Source organism: Leucoraja erinacea, unplaced genomic scaffold (genome assembly GCF_028641065.1).
Source record: "Leucoraja erinacea ecotype New England unplaced genomic scaffold, Leri_hhj_1 Leri_263S, whole genome shotgun sequence".
NCBI classification, from domain to species: domain Eukaryota; kingdom Metazoa; phylum Chordata; class Chondrichthyes; order Rajiformes; family Rajidae; genus Leucoraja; species Leucoraja erinaceus.
Window position 1 is genome coordinate 10549 of NW_026576164.1, and position 17618 is coordinate 28166.

The following is a 17618-nucleotide window of genomic DNA, read 5'->3' on the forward strand; positions in this document are numbered from 1 at the left end:
TACCTGTGGTGCGGCGCAAAGTCTCGCAGAGGTTTGTAGTTCAGCTTCTAAGGGGGGACAGGCGTCAAAGTTACGGTCAACCTGGATCAGCGACTGACCGACGATAGGAAGCCCTTTTTGCACCCAGACCATTGCCATCCCTGTAACACCCTGCGCCAGAAGGTAGTACAGGATGCATACGAAGCAGTGGGCATATTGAATAGGAAGTGTGGCCTATCGCTCCCAGGGGGATCTGGAGTATGGGTTGACGGGCAGTTTTGAGCGTACGCCCAATTTGATGATCAGCCATGACAATTCTTGCACCCATATCGAGGAACGTGAAGTGTTAGGGTAGGTTTAAATAGAAACATAAAGAAAATAGATGTAGCAGGAGTAGCGCCCACTATGACAGCCCTTCAATGCCTGCACCGCCTATTCTGTATGATCATGGCTGATCAATCCAACTCAGTCTACCTAGTACCGGCCTTTCTACTAAATAACCCCCTGAAACATTTAAGCCACAAGGGTCACATCCTAACTCCCTCTTAAATATAAGCAATGAACTTGGCCTCAACTACCCTTCTGTGCCCGTAGGAGAATTTTCCAGAGATTCACCACTCTCCCCTGTGTGAAAAAAAAATAAATGTTCCTGCATCGCGAGTCACTAAAGATGTTCCTCCTTCCTCCCCCTTCCACGCCGCTTAACCTAAACTGAAATGACCCCTTGTTCTGCGACATCCCCAAACGTCCGCGATACAATACTCCTGCATCTAAGCAGCCAAAAACAAACCTCCTTAAGAATTTTGTAAGTTTCTATAAAGCATCCTCCCCCTCAATCTTCTAACATGCCTAAGCGAGTACAAGGCCGAGTCTATCCAGTCCGTTCTTCATATGAACAGTTTCTCAATACTCACACGAATCCCCAGGAATCTGGTGATGAACCTTCTGTATAGGCAAGAAGTCTCTTTCCCTCAGTATTAGCCTGACCAAACCTGTAACGACAATACTCCAGGTGTGGTACCTCACTCACCAAGACTCTGATACAACTGCAAGTAGAACCTCACCTGCTCCTATACCTCAAATCCTTTTGCTATGAATGCTAACATACCATTCGCTTTCCTCCCCTTCACTAGCTCTGCTGCACCTGCATGCCTACTTTCAATGACTGGTGACCCTACCATGACACCCCAACAGAGTACTAGTTGCTTCTAAACCTTTTCCAAATCGGCCCGTCCACCATTCCAGATAATATTCTACTTTCCTTACCTTTTGCCACCAAAGTGTGATAACATCACAATTATATAAAGGATTAACTAAGAGTTAATTCCCGGGATGGCGTGGCTGTCATGTGCTGAGAGAAATGGTGAAAATGGAGGCTGGGCTTGTACTGTTTTAACACTCTGGAGTTTAGAAGTCAGTGGATTTAGAGAGGAGGATCTTATTGAAACATATAAGACTGTTAAGGGTTGGACACGCTAAAGGCAGGAGAAACAACGAGGAAGGGGAAAAAGGAAACATGTTTCTGATGTTGGGGGAGTCCAGAACCAGGGGCCACGTTTAAGAGAATAAGAGATAAGCCATTTAGAACAGAGACAAGGAAGGGAACACTTTTTCATCAGATGTTGTGAGTCTGTGGGCAATTCTCAGCCTCAGGCAGGTTCTTCCTCTGGAAACTTTCCATAGAGAGCGCTAGATAGATAGGGCTCTTAAAGATGCGGATAGCGGAGTCAGGGAGGATATGGGGAGGATCAATCTCGGGCAGACGGGCTAGGCTTACCTTTTTTGGATGCATCAGCCATGATCATATTGAATGGTAGTGTTAGTGTTGGCTCGGGAAGGTGCCGAATGGACCACTCCCTTGACCTATGTCAATTGTCCTTTGTTGTCATTGTAAATCTCTCCGCAGCTTCCAGCCTGTGACGGAGATTGGACTCACTTCGTAGGGTTCCGTCTTCTAGAGGATAGAAGTTCACACGTTGGCGAGAGATCGCAACCTCGTACACCACGATGGCTTGGTTTTTTAGAAGGTGAGGAGACACATCGGAGAGGATTCTCGGAGTTTTTTTATTTTTAATTGCGTTTTGAGGGGACTCCAGGAAGATGAGGACTCGGCTTCGGGGGCCAGGTACGCCGGGTGCCTGCGTTTATTCTGCGCTTCGAGATCATCTGGGCGCCTCCTCCTTTCAGCTCCTCCGTCGTCAGCTGACTCCAGGTCTTGAAGATCGACACGCCGAGATCCGCGATCTAAAGGCAAGGACAGGCAGGCGCCAAGAGTCAAGAGGAACTGCAGACACCGGTTTACACCGATGATAGACACAAAATGCTGGAGTACCTCAGCGGGACAGGCAACATCTCTGGCGAGAAGGAACGGGTGATGCTTCTTGTCGAGTCCCTTCTTCAGAAATGTCACCCGTTCCTTCTCGCCTGTCTCGCTGAGTTACTCCAACATTTTATGTCTTATCTTCGGTTTAAAAACCAGCATCTACAGTTCCTTCCTACACATAGTATTTTACCTTGATGTGAAAGTTGGCATCAACCAAGATGTTTTCGGCTTCAGGTCCTTGTGAAATCAATACGCATGTTGTGTAAATAAGTCATCGCTTCGATGATTTCCAGAATTATTCTTCCTTTGACTGATAACGGAATGGTTACCTGGAAAAGGAAAGGAAAGCTTGAGAAAAGGGGAAAGAAAGCGAGGGGGGAAGTGAATACGGAGGTCAAAGTACTGTATATGAATACGCGAAGTATAAGGAATAAAGTGGACGAGCTTGAGGCTCAGTTAGAAACTGGCAAGTATGATGTGGTGGGCATTACTGAGACATGGCTGTAAGAGCGCCAGGGCTGGGAACTGAATATTCAAGGGTATACCTCCTATCGAAAAGACAGACAGGTGGGCAGAGGGGGTGGGGTTGCCCTGTTGGTGAGGAATGAAATTCCGTCCCTTGCAAGGGGTGACATTGAATCAGGAGATGTGGAGTCAGCATGGATAGTACTAAGGAATTGTAAGGGTAAAAATACCCTAATGGGACTAATCTACAGGCCCCCAAACAGTAGCCTGGACATAGGGCGCAAGTTGAATCAGGAGTTAAAATTGGCATGTAGCAAAAGTAATGCTGTGGTTGTTATGGGTGATTTCAACATGCAGGTAGACTGGGAAGATCAGGTTGGTACTGGACCTCAAGAAAGGGACTTTGTAGAGTGCCTTCGTGATGGATTCTTTGAGCAGCTTGTATTGGAGCCTACCAGGGAGAAGGCAATTCTGGATTTAGTGTTATGCAATGAACCGGATTTGATAAAGGACCTCGAGGTTAATGAGCCATTAGGAGGCAGTGACCATAACATGGTCAGGTTTAATCTACAATTGGAGAGGGAGAAGGGTAGATCGGAGGTGTCAGTGTTGCAGTTGAATAAAGGGGACTATGGGGCCATAAGGGAGGAGCTGGCCAAAGTTGACTGGAAAGATACACTAGCAGCGATGACAATGGAACAAAAATGGCAGGTGTTTCTAGGAATAATACAGAAGGTGCAGGATCAGTTCATTCCTAGGAAGAAGAAAGATTCCAAGGGGAGAAAGGGGCGACCGTGGCTGACAAGGGACGTCAGGAACAGTATAAAAATAAAAGCGAAGAAGTACAACGTAGCAAAGATGAGCGGGAAGCAAGAGGATTGGGTAATGTTTAAAGAAAAACAGAAGATCTGGGGTGACATATGAAGTGAAGGAAATCCACATTAGGCAGGAAATGGTGTTGGATGGATGGATGGGACTGAAGGCTAATAAATCCCCAGGGCCTGATGGTCTGCATCCCAGGGTACTTAAAAAAAGTGGCTCTAATTGTGGACGAATTGGTGATAATTTTCCAATGTTCTATAGACTCAGGGTCAGTTCCTGGGGATTGGAGGGTAACTAATGTTATCCCACTTTTTAAGAAAGGCGGGAGAGAGAAAACTAGAGAGGGAATTATAGACCAGTTCGCCTGACATCGGTGGTGGGGAAGATGCTGGAGTCAATTATAAAAGATGAAATAGCTGCACATTTGGATAGCAGTAACAGGATCGGTCCGAGACAGCATGGATTTATGAAGGGGAAATCATGCTTGACTAATCTTCTGGAATTTTTTGAGGATGCTACTAGGAAAATGGACAAGGGAGAGCCAGTGGATGTAATGGGCTTTCAGAAAGCATTTGATAAGGTCCAACGTATGAGATTAGTGGGCAAAATTAGGGCACATGGTATTGGGGGTAGAGTGCTGACATGGATAGAGAAGTGGTTGGCAGACAGGAAGCAAAGAGTAGGGATTAACGGGTCCCTTTCAGAATGACAGGCAGTGACTAGTGGGGTACTGCAAGGCTCGGTGCTGGGACCTCAGCAATTTACAATATATATCAATGATTTGGATGAAGGGATTCAAAGTAACATTAGCAAAGTTGGGAAAAGGGGAAGTACAACGGAATCTGGGGGTCCTTGTTCATCAGTCTATGAAAGTAAGCATGCAGGTATAGCAGGCAGTGAAGAAAGCGAATGGCATGTTGGCCTTTATAACAAGTGTAGTCGAGTACAGGAGCAAAGAGGTCCTTCTGCAGTTGTACAGGGCCCTAGTGAGACCACACCTGGAGTACTGTGTGCAGTTTTGGTCCCCTAATTTGAGGAAGGACATTCTTGCTATTGAGGTAGTGCAGCGTAGGTTTACAAGGTTAATTCCCGGAGTGGCGGGACTGTATTATGCTGAGAGAATGGAGTGGCTGGGCTTGTACACTCTGGAGTTTAGAAGGATGAGAGGGAATCTTATTGAAACATATAAGATTGTTCAGGGTTTGGACACGCTAGAGGCAGGAAACATGTTCCCGACGTTGGGGAAGTCCAGAACCAGGGGCCACAGTTTAAGAATAAGGGGTAAGCCATTTAGAACGGAGACAAGGAAACACTTTTGAGTTGTGAGTCTGTGTAATTCTCTGCCTCAGAGGGCGGTGGAGGCAGGTTCTCTGGATACTTTCAAGAGAGAGTTAGATAGGGCTCTTAATGATAGCGGAGTCAGGGGATATTGGGAGAAGGCAGGAACGCGATACTGATTGGGGATGATCAGCCATGATCACATTGAATGGCGGTGCTGGCTCAAAGGACCGAATGGCCTACTCCTGCACCTATTGTCTATTGACTTTTGTGTCCACCAAAAATGTTTGGAGTTTGAGAGGCAGGCAGTACATAGATCACTCGATAATTAAATGCTACCTTGCATCTTTGAATAACACGCAATGTTACAATTTGTGCAGATTTTCAAGGTAAAGGAACTTATGGTTTCACTCCATCCAAGACCACAAGACCAGACCATCTCACCAACCAACTTCCCTTTCATTGACTCCATCTACACCTCACGCTGCCTCGGCAAGGCCAGCAGCATCATCAAGGACCAGTCGCACCCTGGCCACTCCCTCTTCTTCCCTCTCCCATCAGGCAAGAGGTACAGAAGTGTGAAAACGCACACCTCCAGATTTAGGGACAGTTTCTTCCCAGCTGTTATCAGGCAACTGAACCATCATCTCACCAACTAGAGAGCGGTCCTGCTATCTACCTCATTGGTGACCCTTGGACTTTCCTTGATTAGACTTTACTGGCTTTACCTTGCATTAAATGTTATTTCCTTAGCTTGTATCTGTAGAATAAATGGCTCGATTGTAATCATGTATTGTCTTTCCGTTGACTGGTTAGCACGCAACAAAAGCTTTTCACTGTACCTCTGTACACGTGACAATAGACTAAACTGTTATACAACACGGAGTGCGAGCAGTGGGCGTGTGAGACGAGGGGCGGGGTGATCGTGGGTGAGTGTGTTTGGATCGAGCTAGCTGTGGTTGGAGTGGAGTGGGTCGCTGGAGGCCCTGCAGCAGCCTGGGCCTCTGTTAGACAGGCCACCGCTCCAAGGGGCCCTGCCAACTAACCTACACGTCTTTGGAGGGCGGGAAGAAACGGAAGATCTCGGAGAAAACCCACGCAGGTCACAGGGAGAATGTACAAACTCTGTACAGCCAGCAACCGTGGACAGGATGGAACCTGGGTCTCTGGTGCTGTGAAGCAACGACTCTACCGCTGCGCCAGCGTTCCACCCACTGTGATGTTTCTAGCACTGTCGGTCTACTGGAACTACCTGATCTCCTGGTTGCCAAACACTTTAATTCTCCTTCCCATTCCCACACTGACCTTTCTGCCCTATGCCTCCTCCATTGTCAGAGTGAGGCTAAATGCAAATTGGAGGAACAGCATCTCCTATTTTGCTTGGGTAGCTTACAACCCGGTGGCATGAATATTGATTACTCTAACATCAAGTACTCTAACCCTGGCATTCCCTCTCTCTCTATCCCTTCCCCACTCAAGTCACACCAGCTTCTCGCCATCACCCAGCAAACAGCTGACACTGGCCTGTCTCCTTTATCATCATTACTTTTTATGCACATCTATCATTCATTTGTTCTTTATCTCTCTACATCACCATCTATCTATATTACTAAAACTCTGTTCTTGACCGGTTTTGGCGAACTGTGTTGCGAATTCCGAGAGAACGCCGCCACCTGCAGCCGTCATTTTTGGCCACCTCACTCAGAGCCCCCCTCCGCCGTATGTGTGCCGAGGATTTTTCCCATCGATGAAATATGACAGAGATATTAATGTTTTTACTAAATTCCCCATTCTTTCTGCTGCCCCCGCTGGAGGCAGGGGAAGGGACTATAAAACCAGGAAGTGGTGTACCTCAATCAGTCTCTGCAAGCTGGAGCTCTGTCAATTAGTCTCTGTCACTCTGAGTGCTGAATGACACTGAACAAATGTCTACAGCACTGTGAGTACCCTTAATTTGGTTTGAAAATGAAAATATATAGTTTTAACGAAGTAAAAAAGCCACTGCCTACAATGGTTGTTTGGGTTCAATTAAAAAAGGCACTCTCTCTCTCTCTCTCTCTCCCTCGCTCTCTCTCTCTCTCTGTCCAGCAGAGAAAGCTCTCTTTCCCCCTCTCTCTCCCCCTCTCTATCTTTCTCTCTCCCCCTCTCTCTCTCTCTCTCTCTCTTTGTCTCTCTATCTTTCTCTCTGTCTCTCTCTCTCTCTCTCTCTCTCTCTCTCTCTCTCTCTCTCTCTCTCTCTCTCTCTCTCCCTCTCTCTCTCTCCCCTCCCCTCCCCTAAATTATTAATTTATCATTAATATCATCGAAAATGTATTTAATATCTTTAAGATTTCTGTATCTCCCCCTCTCACACTCCCTCCCACTCTCTCTCTCTCTCTCTCTCCCTCACTCTCACCCTCTCTCTCTCCTCCCCTCCTTTCCCCCCTCACCCCCCCCCCTCCCTCTTACCCTCCTCTCCACCCCCTATCCCTCTTCCCCCCTCTCTCTGTGTCTCTGCCCCTTCTCTCTCTGCCCTCACTCTCTACCCCTGCCCGTCCTCTCTAGATGTGACTGCAAGTTGGGGTCAATGCGTCAGTAGATAGGGTGGTTATGGGGTAAAAGGAGCAAATTAATAATATTAATATAATATCAAGGGGGGGGTAATTAGCGTGAGTGCAGGGGGGGCGGGGGATAGTTAGTGTGTGACGCTGCATGCAGCCTCCCCCCACCCACAACCGCACGTTGGGGGAACAGACCCAACGGGTCTGCACTTGGTCTAGTATCTATTGTTTCCCTTTCCCCTGATAATCAGTCTCGACCCAAAACGTCACCCATTCCTTCTCTCCAGAGATGCTGTCTGTCTAGCTGAGTTACTCCAGCATTTTGTGTCTATCTTCGGTTCAAACCTGCGTCTTGTACGTAAGTATGATCGTGCCATTTACTGAACTGTGTACAAAAATGGAATTTCACCGTACTCTTGGTACATGTGAAAACAAACATAGAAAATAGGTGCAGCAGTAGGCCATTCAGCCCTTCATGACAGCACCGCCATTCAATATGATCATGGCTGATCATCCCCAATCAATACCCCGTTCCTGCTTGTTTCCCCATATCCCTTGATTCCTTTACTCCTTAAGAGCTAAATCTAACTCTCTCTTGAAATCATCCGGTGAATTGGCCTCCACTGGCTTTCTGTGGCACTGAATGGCGGTGTTGGCTCGAAGGGCCGAATGGCCCACGCCTGCTCCTATTGTCAATTTTCTGTAGGATTCCATGATTCACAACTCTCATGCTGAAAACATTTTTCCTCATCTCAGCCCTAAATGGCCTACCCCTTATTCTTAAACTGTGACCCCTGGTTCTGGACTTCCCCCAACATTGGGAATATTTTTCCTACATCTAGCCTGTCCAATCCTTTAAGAATTTTATAGGTTTCTACAAGATCCCCTCTCATCCTTCTAAATTCCAGTGAGTATAAGCCCAGTCGATCCACTCTTGTAAAGTACCATTGATACTGATACTCCACCCATACACTCCTGCCCGGTCCCTCAGGTCAGCTGGTCAGCTGCTCCTGGAGGTACCGAGGTCTAGTCGGAGGCTCAGAGGGGATAGAGCCTTCTCTGTTGCTGCTCCGGCACTCTGGAACACCCTGCCGCTGCACATCAGACAGGCCCCCTCACTGTCCATCTTCAAATCCAGTGTTAAAACGCATTTGTACTCCCTGGCTTTTGACCATGCCTGAGGCTTTGCTTCTGTTTGTGGTGTTTTTGATGTTTCTTTATTTTACATGTCTTTTCCTACTATTTCTTTTGATTGTTATTTTTGGTGTGTATTAACTTTTTTTGTCAATGATTAGTGATGTACAGCACTTTGTTGCAGCTATGTTTGTTTTTAAAGTGCTCTATAAATAAAATTATTATTATTATTATTATTATTATATTGATATTGATGCACCCTTCTTGACATGACGGTAAGTCATTGAACACTTACACTCTTTAGAAGCTGCAGCAGATTCCCATTCACCATGAACTCCATGACCAGCGAGTAATTCCCATCTTCTAAAATTATTCCAATCAACTTTATAACCCGCTCGTGATTCAACTTATGCATCATTTTCCCTTCATCGAGCAGGGATCCGCTGAACCTGGAACATAACACAGAGAAATGTGAGGTGTTGCATGTTGGGTCGTCAAACAAGTGCAAGACGCCATAGAGAGGTCCTTCTGCAGTTGTCGGGCCCTAGTGAGACCACACCTGGAGTATCGTGTGCAGTTTTGGTCTCTAAATTTGAGGAAGGACATTCTTGCTATTGAGGCAGTGCAGCGTAGGTTCACCAGGTTAATTCCCGGGATGGCGGGACTGTCATATGCTGATAGAATGGTGCGGCTGGGAGTGTATACTCTGGGATTTAGAAGGATGTGAGGGGATCTTATTGAAACATATAAGATTATTAAGCCATTGGACACACTAGAGGCAGGAAACATATTCCCAATGTTGGGGGAGTCCAGAACCAGGGGCCACAGTTTAAGAATAAGGGGTAGGCCATTTAGAACAGAGATGAGGAAAAACTTTTTCACCCATGGAATTGTGAATCTGTGAAATTCTCTGCCTCAGAAGGCAGTGGAGGCCATTTCTCTGGATGCTTTCAAGAGAGATTTAGATAGAGCTCTTAAAGATAGAGGAGTCAGGGGATATGGGGAGAAGGCAGGAACGGCGTACTGAACGTGGATGATCAGCCATGATCACAGAGAATGGTGGTGCTGGTTCGAAAGGCCGAATGGCCTACTCCTGCACCTTTTGTCTATTGTCCTACACAGTGAATGGTCAGCCAGTGTTGGTAGTGTTGTAGAGAGGGATCTAGGAGTACAAGCGCATGGTTCCTTGAAGGTCAAGTCACAGGTAGATAAGGTGGTCATAAAGGCTTTTGGCACTTTGGCCTTCATCAGTCAGAGTATTGAGTATAGAAGTTGGGAGGTCATGTTGCAGTTGTATAAGACGTTGGTGAGACCTCATTTAGAATATTGTGTTCAGTTCTTGGCACCATGTTTCTTGGAAAGATATTGTCAAGCTTGAAAGGGTTCAGAGAAGATTTACGAGGATGTTGCCAGGACTAGAGGGTATGAGCTATAGGGAGAGATTGAGTAGGCTGGGTCTCTATTCCATGGAGCGCAGGAGGATGAGGGGAGATCTTATAGAGGTGTACAAAATCATGAGAGGAATAGATTGGGTAGATGCAGAGAGTTTTGCCCAGATTAGGGGAATCGAGGACCAGAGGACATGAGTTCAAAGTGAAGGGGAGAAGATTTAATTGGAATCTGAGGGGTAACTTTTTTACACAAAGGGTGGTGGGTGTGTGGAACAAGCTGCCAGAGGAGGTAGTTGAGGCTGGGACTATCCCATCGTTTAAGAGAAACAGTTAGACAGGTACATGGACAGGACAGGTTTGGAGGGATATGAACCAAGTGCAGGCAGGTGGGACATGTTGGCCAGTGTGGGCAAGTTCGGCCGAAAGGCCTGTTTCCACACTGACTCCATGACCTGCAAAAGTGAATAAAAATTCCTTTGAACTAAACATGAAAAGAAACCTGATGGAATAGATATTGTCAACAACACTGGGCCATCTATTGAGAAGATTGAACAGTGCAGCCTAACCCAACTTCCTTAGAAGGCTTAGGAAGTTCCCTACTACTCTCACCAACTTCTACAGATGCACCATAGGAAGCATTTTATCGGGATGCATCACAACTCGGTTTGGGAACAGCTCCATCCAAGACCGCAATAAATCGCAGTGAATTGTGGACGCAGCCCAGACTATCACACAAACCGACCTCCCTTCCATCAACTCCATCTACACCTCACGCTGCCTCAGCAAGGCCAGCAGCATAAACAAGGACCAGTCGCACCCTGGCCACTCCCTCTTCTCCCCTCTGCCATCAGGCAAGAGGTACAGAAGTGTGAAAACGTACACCTCCAGATTCAGGGACAGTTTGTTCCCAGCTGTTATCAGGCAACTGAACCATCCTACCACAACTAGAGAACAGTCCTGAACTACTATCCACCTCTTTGGTGACCCTCGACCTATCCTTGATCGGACCTTGCTGGCCTTACCTTGCATTAAACATTATTGCTTTATCGTATATATACGCTGGAAACGCCTCGATTGTAATCATGTATTGTCTTTCCTCTGACTGGTTAGCAAGCAACAAAAGTTTTTCGATGTACCTCGGTACACGTGACAATAAACTAAACGGAAGAGTACGGGACCAGGCCCTTCAGCCTTCAATGCCCGTACCGAACACGGAGCCAAGATACAAATTAATTTAATCTGCCTGTACATGATTCATTCCCTGCTGATCTAAAAGCCAATAGATGTTATTTTTTAGAAACAAAGAAGAAACATAGAAATTAGGTGCAGGAGTAGGCCATTCGGCCCTTCGAGCCTGCACCGCCATTCAATATGATCATGGCTGATCATCCAACTCAGTATCCCGTACCTGCCTTCTCTCCATACCCCCTGATCCCCTTAGCCACAAGGGCCACATCTAAAACTCCCTCTTAAATATAGCCAATGAACTGGCCTCAACTACCCTCTGTGGCAGAGAGTTCCAGAGATTCACCACTCTCTGTGTGAAAAAAGTTCTTCTCATCTCGGTTTTAAACGATTTCCCCTTTATCCTTAAGCTGTGACCCCTTGTCCTGGACTTCCCTAACATCGGGAACAATCTTCCTGCATCTAGCCTGTCCAACCCCTTAAGAATTTTGTAAGTTTCTATAAGATCCCCCCTCAATCTTCTAAATTCTAGAGAGTAGGGCGTTAACATATTGGCTTTTAGGGCGTTAACATATGGCATGTGGCAGGTGTTTAAAGGCTAGTTGATCTGTGTTCCAGTAAGGAGGAGAGATAATGTTCCCGTAAGGAGGAGGAGGTGGCCGATTGGGGAGCTGATTTAATTTGATTTTATTGTCGTTGTCTTCAATTAAGAGACAACAAAATTATTTTTCCCTTAGTCATACAAAAATAAAATAAAAAATACACAAAAACACACAACACAGAAGTCCGCAACACAAACATCCCCACAGTGGCACCAAAGTTCCTCACTGTGAGGGAAGGAACCAAAGTCCAGTCAACCTCCTCGCCGATGTTCCCCAATGTTCACCCGAGCCCCTCGCAGTCGCCCAATGTTCAGGTCCTCTCGCCGGGAACGATGGAACCCCGATGTCAAACGGGAGGACATACACAGCAGCCTGGACCTCTGAATCGGCCAACTTCCACCGGAGTCCTCGGCTCCCGGTGTCCACAGGCCGCGCTGGGTGGAGATTCGCGCTGGCGAACCTCGGCAAAGGGTCCCTGGACTCCGTGATGTTAAAGTCAGCGCTGCCCGCGTTGGGAACTCCGCGATGTTGGAGCAGCGGCCCAACACTCCGGAGCTCCATGCAGCGATCCCAGGTAAGGCCTCGTCTGCTCCGTGATGTATCGAGCGCAGCACCGCAGCTGCTGAAGCTCTGGTCCGGTCCCGGCAGGAAAGGCCGCGCCAATCCAGTTGGTAGGCCGCGAGGGAGGGGGGGGGGGGGGGGGGGGGGGGGGGGGTTGGGCGAGTGAGCGTCTCGGATAATAGCGACTGAAGGACGGTTCCCCCCTTACCCTACCCGCTTCCCCCCATGTAAAATACTGAAAAAAAACTAAAAAACAAAATAAAAACCCACTCTAAACATAACGAAATAAAAAAAGATAACCAGAATGTGGGCGGAGGCAGCTTGTAACAGCGCCTCCGGGCCGTGGGGTGTGCTCGACCTGTTCCGACCATCCCAACCAGAGGGCCTGTACATCGGGCCATCAATAGCGGTGACTACGGAGGGTCAGGGTCAGGGCCCCGACCACGAGTGAACAAGGGAGGAGCACTGTATGAACTGCATTGCCTTCCACCACAGTGAAGAATGCTGTGGTGGATGTCTGTGTTGAATTATGTTGTGTATTGTGTCCTTTTTTTAATTTTAATGCAGCATGGTAAATTACATTTCACTGCACCTTCTGGTGCATGTGACAAATACATTTGAACTTGAACTTGAATGGACCAGGGAAGTCCTGGAGTGGAGAGTGTGCGGAGATTGAGCCGTGGGGTGATCTACTTACTCCATGCGCTGCGGGCCTGTGTAGACTGTCTTTAAAACCACGAGCCCGTGATCTTTCCTGTGGCACAGCGAGACCATACCATATCCCCCACCACCCAAGAGCCGCTTCTCAATCAGCTCTTTGGAATCAATGTAGATCTCATCAAAAGACATGGCTGTTCCGGACATTCCTTTCCACGCACCTGGGTGGCTTTAGTACCTGTTGCAAGACAGAAAACGATGCTTTAGTTTGGAGTCCAGGCCATCGTAGTCTCCATTATGGTCTGGTTTAGCTCAGCCACCAAGCACGACATCCGGAGGCTGCAGCGAATCGTCCGATCAGCTGAGAAGGTTGTTGGCTGCAACCTTCCCCCCCCCCCCTCCATTCCTGCCAGGGTCAGGACTCTACCGCTGCGCCACCGTGCCGGCCCAGTTCATGGTTTAGTTGGTGTTCGTAGTGTTCAAAGGCCTGATAGCTGTGGGAAAGAAGTGGTGTGAGTGTGCGCGCTAGTGAGTGTGTCCACTAGTGGTGTGAGTGTGTGTGCGAGTGAGTGTGTCCACTTGTGGCAGAGTGTGTGTCTTTGTGTGCGTGCATGTGAGAGTGTGGGTGCGTGAGTGCATGTATGCGACACATGTGTGCACGGCATGTGCATTTAAGTGTCCTCGTGTGTGTTTGTGCATGTATGTTTGTGGGTGTATGTGTTTGTGAATGCATGTGTCTATGTTTATGTGAGAGTACACATAAGCGTGTAAGACCGTGAAAGTGTACAACAGTGAATGTTTGTAGGCGCCAGTGTGTTCTCCCGGTTCCGGAGGGTTCTCCCGGCGCTGGAGCAGCATCGCCCGGTGAGAACGGCCTGGAACATCGGGCCATCGCAGCGGCGACTGCAGAGGCCTCAATAGGCCCGACTATGGGTGGACATGGGGATGGGGACTGGACATTGTGCCTTCCCTCATAGTGGGAAACATTGTGGGGGGATGTTTTTTATGTTTATTGTTCAATTCTATAATGTGTTATCTTTATCTGTGTGCTGCATGGCAAGACAAATTTCATTACAACAATTGGTGTACGTGACAAATAAATGTCCTTTGACCTTTGTGTGTATAGGTGGGTGTAGGTGTGATTGTGTCTGTGTGATTGTACCTATGTGAATGAATGTGGTATCGATGTTTGAGTGTATGTGAGTGTCTGTATATGTGATGGTATGTTCATGTGTGTATGTGTATGTTTGTTTGTGTGTGATTGTGTGTGAGTGTTTAGTTTAGAGATACATCAAGGAAACAGGCCCTTCGGCCCACAGAATCCGCGGAGAAAACCCACCCTGGACACGGGAGAACGTACAAACTCCGTACAGACAGCGCCCGTAGTCCGTATCGAACCCGGAACTGTAAGGCAGCAACTGTACCGCTGCGCCACCGTGCCGCTCCTAATGCGTGTATGTGATTGTGTGTGTAAATGTGTGTGTCTGTGCATGTTTGTGTGTGTGTGCATGTATGTGATTGTGCGTGCATGTTTGTATGTATAAGTGTGTATGTGATTCTGTGTACACATGTGAATATATGTGTGTGTATGTGGTTGTGCGCATATGTGTATGTTTATGTGTGTGATTATGTGTGTCTGATTGTATGTTTATGTGTAAATACGTGATTTTGTCTGAAGGTATGAGTGTAAATGTGTGTGTGTGTGTGTGTGTGTATGCCTGTGTGTGAGAGTGATTTTATGTGAGTGAGGCGGGGAGAGAGTGAGTGAGTGTGGGGAAGTTAGTGAGTGAGTGACTGGGTGGGTGAATGACAGGAGTGAGGAGGGGGAGTGAGTGAGTGTGTGAGTGAATGTGTGTGAATGTGTGAGTGAGAGTGGGTGAGTGTGTGTGTGAGAGAGTGAGTGTGAGTGAGAGTGTGAGTGAGTTTCGTGTGTGAGTGAGAGTGAATGTGTGAGTGTGAGTACATTGTTACAAATGTGTCAGTAATGGCTACATGGCGGTGTCGGCCAGTGTTGGCAACATTCGCTCACTCCGCCGCCGCCGCCGCCGCCGCTTCCTGTAGCTTCCCCCTCCCCGCTCCGGCATCGCCCTCCGTGCCCCGGGACAGCCCCGGACAGCGGGCCCCGGCGACTGGAAATCCCGCTCCCGGTGCAACCTCACCCTGGCCCCGCCGCTGCCGCAGACTCCGACCCCCGACTCACCTGCACCTGCCCCGTCCCCGGGCCCCGCCGCTGCCGCTCACACTCAACTTCCGCACTCACTCGCACACACAGGCGGTCGCACATCGTACGACAAGCGCTCTCCCCGCCTCCTGGAAACCCCCCAATGCAGCTGCCCCGCCTCTGTCTGTCTCTATCTGTCTCTCTTTCTTTGCCTCTCCCTCTGTCCATCTCTCCCTCTGAGGTGGTGGTGGAGGCAGTTACCTTGGTGACGTTTAGGAGACTTTTGGATGGGTACTTGAATATGGAGGGACGTGGATCACATAGATGCAGGCAGATAAGGGATAGGCCTGTTTCTGTGCTGTACCGTTCTGTGAAACTTCTTCCTCATTTGCATTTCTTGTAAAAGTTTATAGTTACTGGTGTGGTAACTTTTGGAACTACAAGTTCATTTCCCCAGAAGGTGCTCGAGTAACTCGGCGGGTCAGGCAGCATCTGTGGAGAACATGGATAAGGTGACGTTTCACAGAGTGCTGGAGTAACTCAGCGGGTCAGGCAGCATCTGTGGAGAACATGGATAGGTGACGTTTCACAGAGTGCTGGAGTAACTCAGCGGGTCAGGCAGCATCTGTGGAGAACATGGATAGGTAACATTTTGGGTTGGGACCTTTCTTCAGACTGAAAGTTGAGTGGTGGGGAGGTGGTGAAGAGCTGGAGATGAGAAAAGACTGACTGTATTGAGTTCCTATTTGCTGTAAGAAGGGTTTTGGCCCGAAACGTTGCCTATTTCCTTCGCTCCTTAGATGCTGCTGCACCCGCTGAGTTTCTCCAGCATCTTTGTGTACCTTTGCTGTAAATACTGTTTTGTTTGGATTGAATAGTGTGTGCATTTTTAATACTTGCCTGAATATCACTCAGATAAGGAACTTACAAACCTGTACATCTTGGGGAGGAAACCGGAGCACCAGGAGAAAACCCACGCGCTCACAGGGAGAACGTGCAAACTCCATACAGACAGCACCCGTGGTCAGGATCGAACCCGTGTCTCTGGCGCCACGAGGCAGCGGCTCGACCACCTGTGCATAAAAATCCCATATACCTTAGTGCCTCAGAATAAAAGAGTCCTCTTTTAGAATGGAGGTGAGGAGGAACTTCTTTAGTCAGAGGGTAGTTAATCTGTGGAACTCATTGCCATAGAGGGCTGTGGACACCGTCAGTGGATATTTTTAAGGCAGAGATGGACACATTCTTGATTAGATCAGGTTAGAAGGCAGGAGAATGGGATTAAGAGGCAGAGATCAACCATGATTGAATGGCGGAGTAGACTCGATTGACCAAATGGCCTAAATCTATCTATTCCTATAACTTGTGAACTTGTTATATATGAGGTGTTGTTCCTCCAATTAATGGTGATGTTTTGTGGAAAGTACACATTACAGAAGGGAATGTGTGAATGTCTTAAAATATAGAAATGTGGACCCACACCATCCTGGCCACTCACTCATCTCCCCGCTGCCTTCAGCTAGAAGGTACAGGAGCCTGAAATCTGCAACATCCAGGTTCAGGAATACCAAGATTCAAGATTCAATTTAATTGTCATTTGGTCCCCTTGAGGTCCAAACAAAATGCTGTTATATGATATAATACCTGCTTCCCCACAGCCATCAGGCTATTAAACTCAGCTCAAACAAAACTCTGATCATTAATAGCCCATTGCACTTTATCTGTTTATTTATGTGTGTATATATACAGTGGCCTGCAAAAGTATTCATACTCCTTGAACTTTTCCACATTTTGTCACGTTACAACCACAAACGTAAATATTTTATTTGGATTTTATGTGATAGACCAACACAAAGTGGTGCATAATTGTGAAGTGGAAGGAAAATGATACATGGTTACCAAATTTGTTTACAAATAAAAAACTGAAAAGTGTGGTGTGCAAAAGTATTCAGCCCCCCTGAGTCAATACTTTGTAGAACCACCTTTCGCTGCAATTACAGCTACAAGTCTTTTGGGGTATGTCTCTACCAGCTTTGCACATCTAGAGACTGAAATTTTTGCCCATTCTTCTTTGCAAAATAGCTCAAGCTCAGTCAGATTGGATGGAGAGCGTCTGCGAACAGCAATTTTCAAGTCTTGCCAGAGATTCTCAATTGGATTTAGGTCTGAACTTTGACTGGGCTATTCTAACACATGAATATGCTTTGATCTAAACCATTCCATTGTAGCTCTGGCTGTATGTTTAGGGTCGTTGTCCTGCTGGAAGGTGAACCTCCGCCCCAGTCTCAAGTCTTTTGCAGACTCTAACAGGTTTTCTTCCAAGATTGCCCTGTATTTGGCTCCATCCATTTTCCCATCAACTCTGACCAGCTTCCCTGCCCCTGCTGAAGAAAAGCATCCCCACAGCATGATGCTGCCACCACCATGTTTCACAATGGGGATGGTGTGTTCAGGGTGATGTGCAGTGTTAGTTTTCCACCACACATAGTGTTTTGCATTTAGGCCAAAAACTTCAATTTT

General features: G+C 47.4%; 1 protein-coding gene across 1 annotated transcript; it reads right to left on the bottom strand.

Moving 5' to 3' along the window:
• Positions 1 to 2532: 2532 nt before the first annotated feature.
• LOC129693326 (receptor-interacting serine/threonine-protein kinase 1-like) lies at positions 2533 to 15227 on the bottom strand. The gene is made up of 4 exons (XM_055630173.1): positions 15144 to 15227; positions 12978 to 13175; positions 8837 to 8990; positions 2533 to 2631 (listed from the first exon to the last, which is right to left on the bottom strand). Exons 2-4 carry the CDS (start codon positions 13142 to 13144, stop codon positions 2533 to 2535), a joined length of 420 nt encoding a protein of 139 aa, XP_055486148.1. The 5' UTR covers positions 13145 to 13175; positions 15144 to 15227.
• Between the last annotated feature and the right edge of the window lie 2391 nt (positions 15228 to 17618).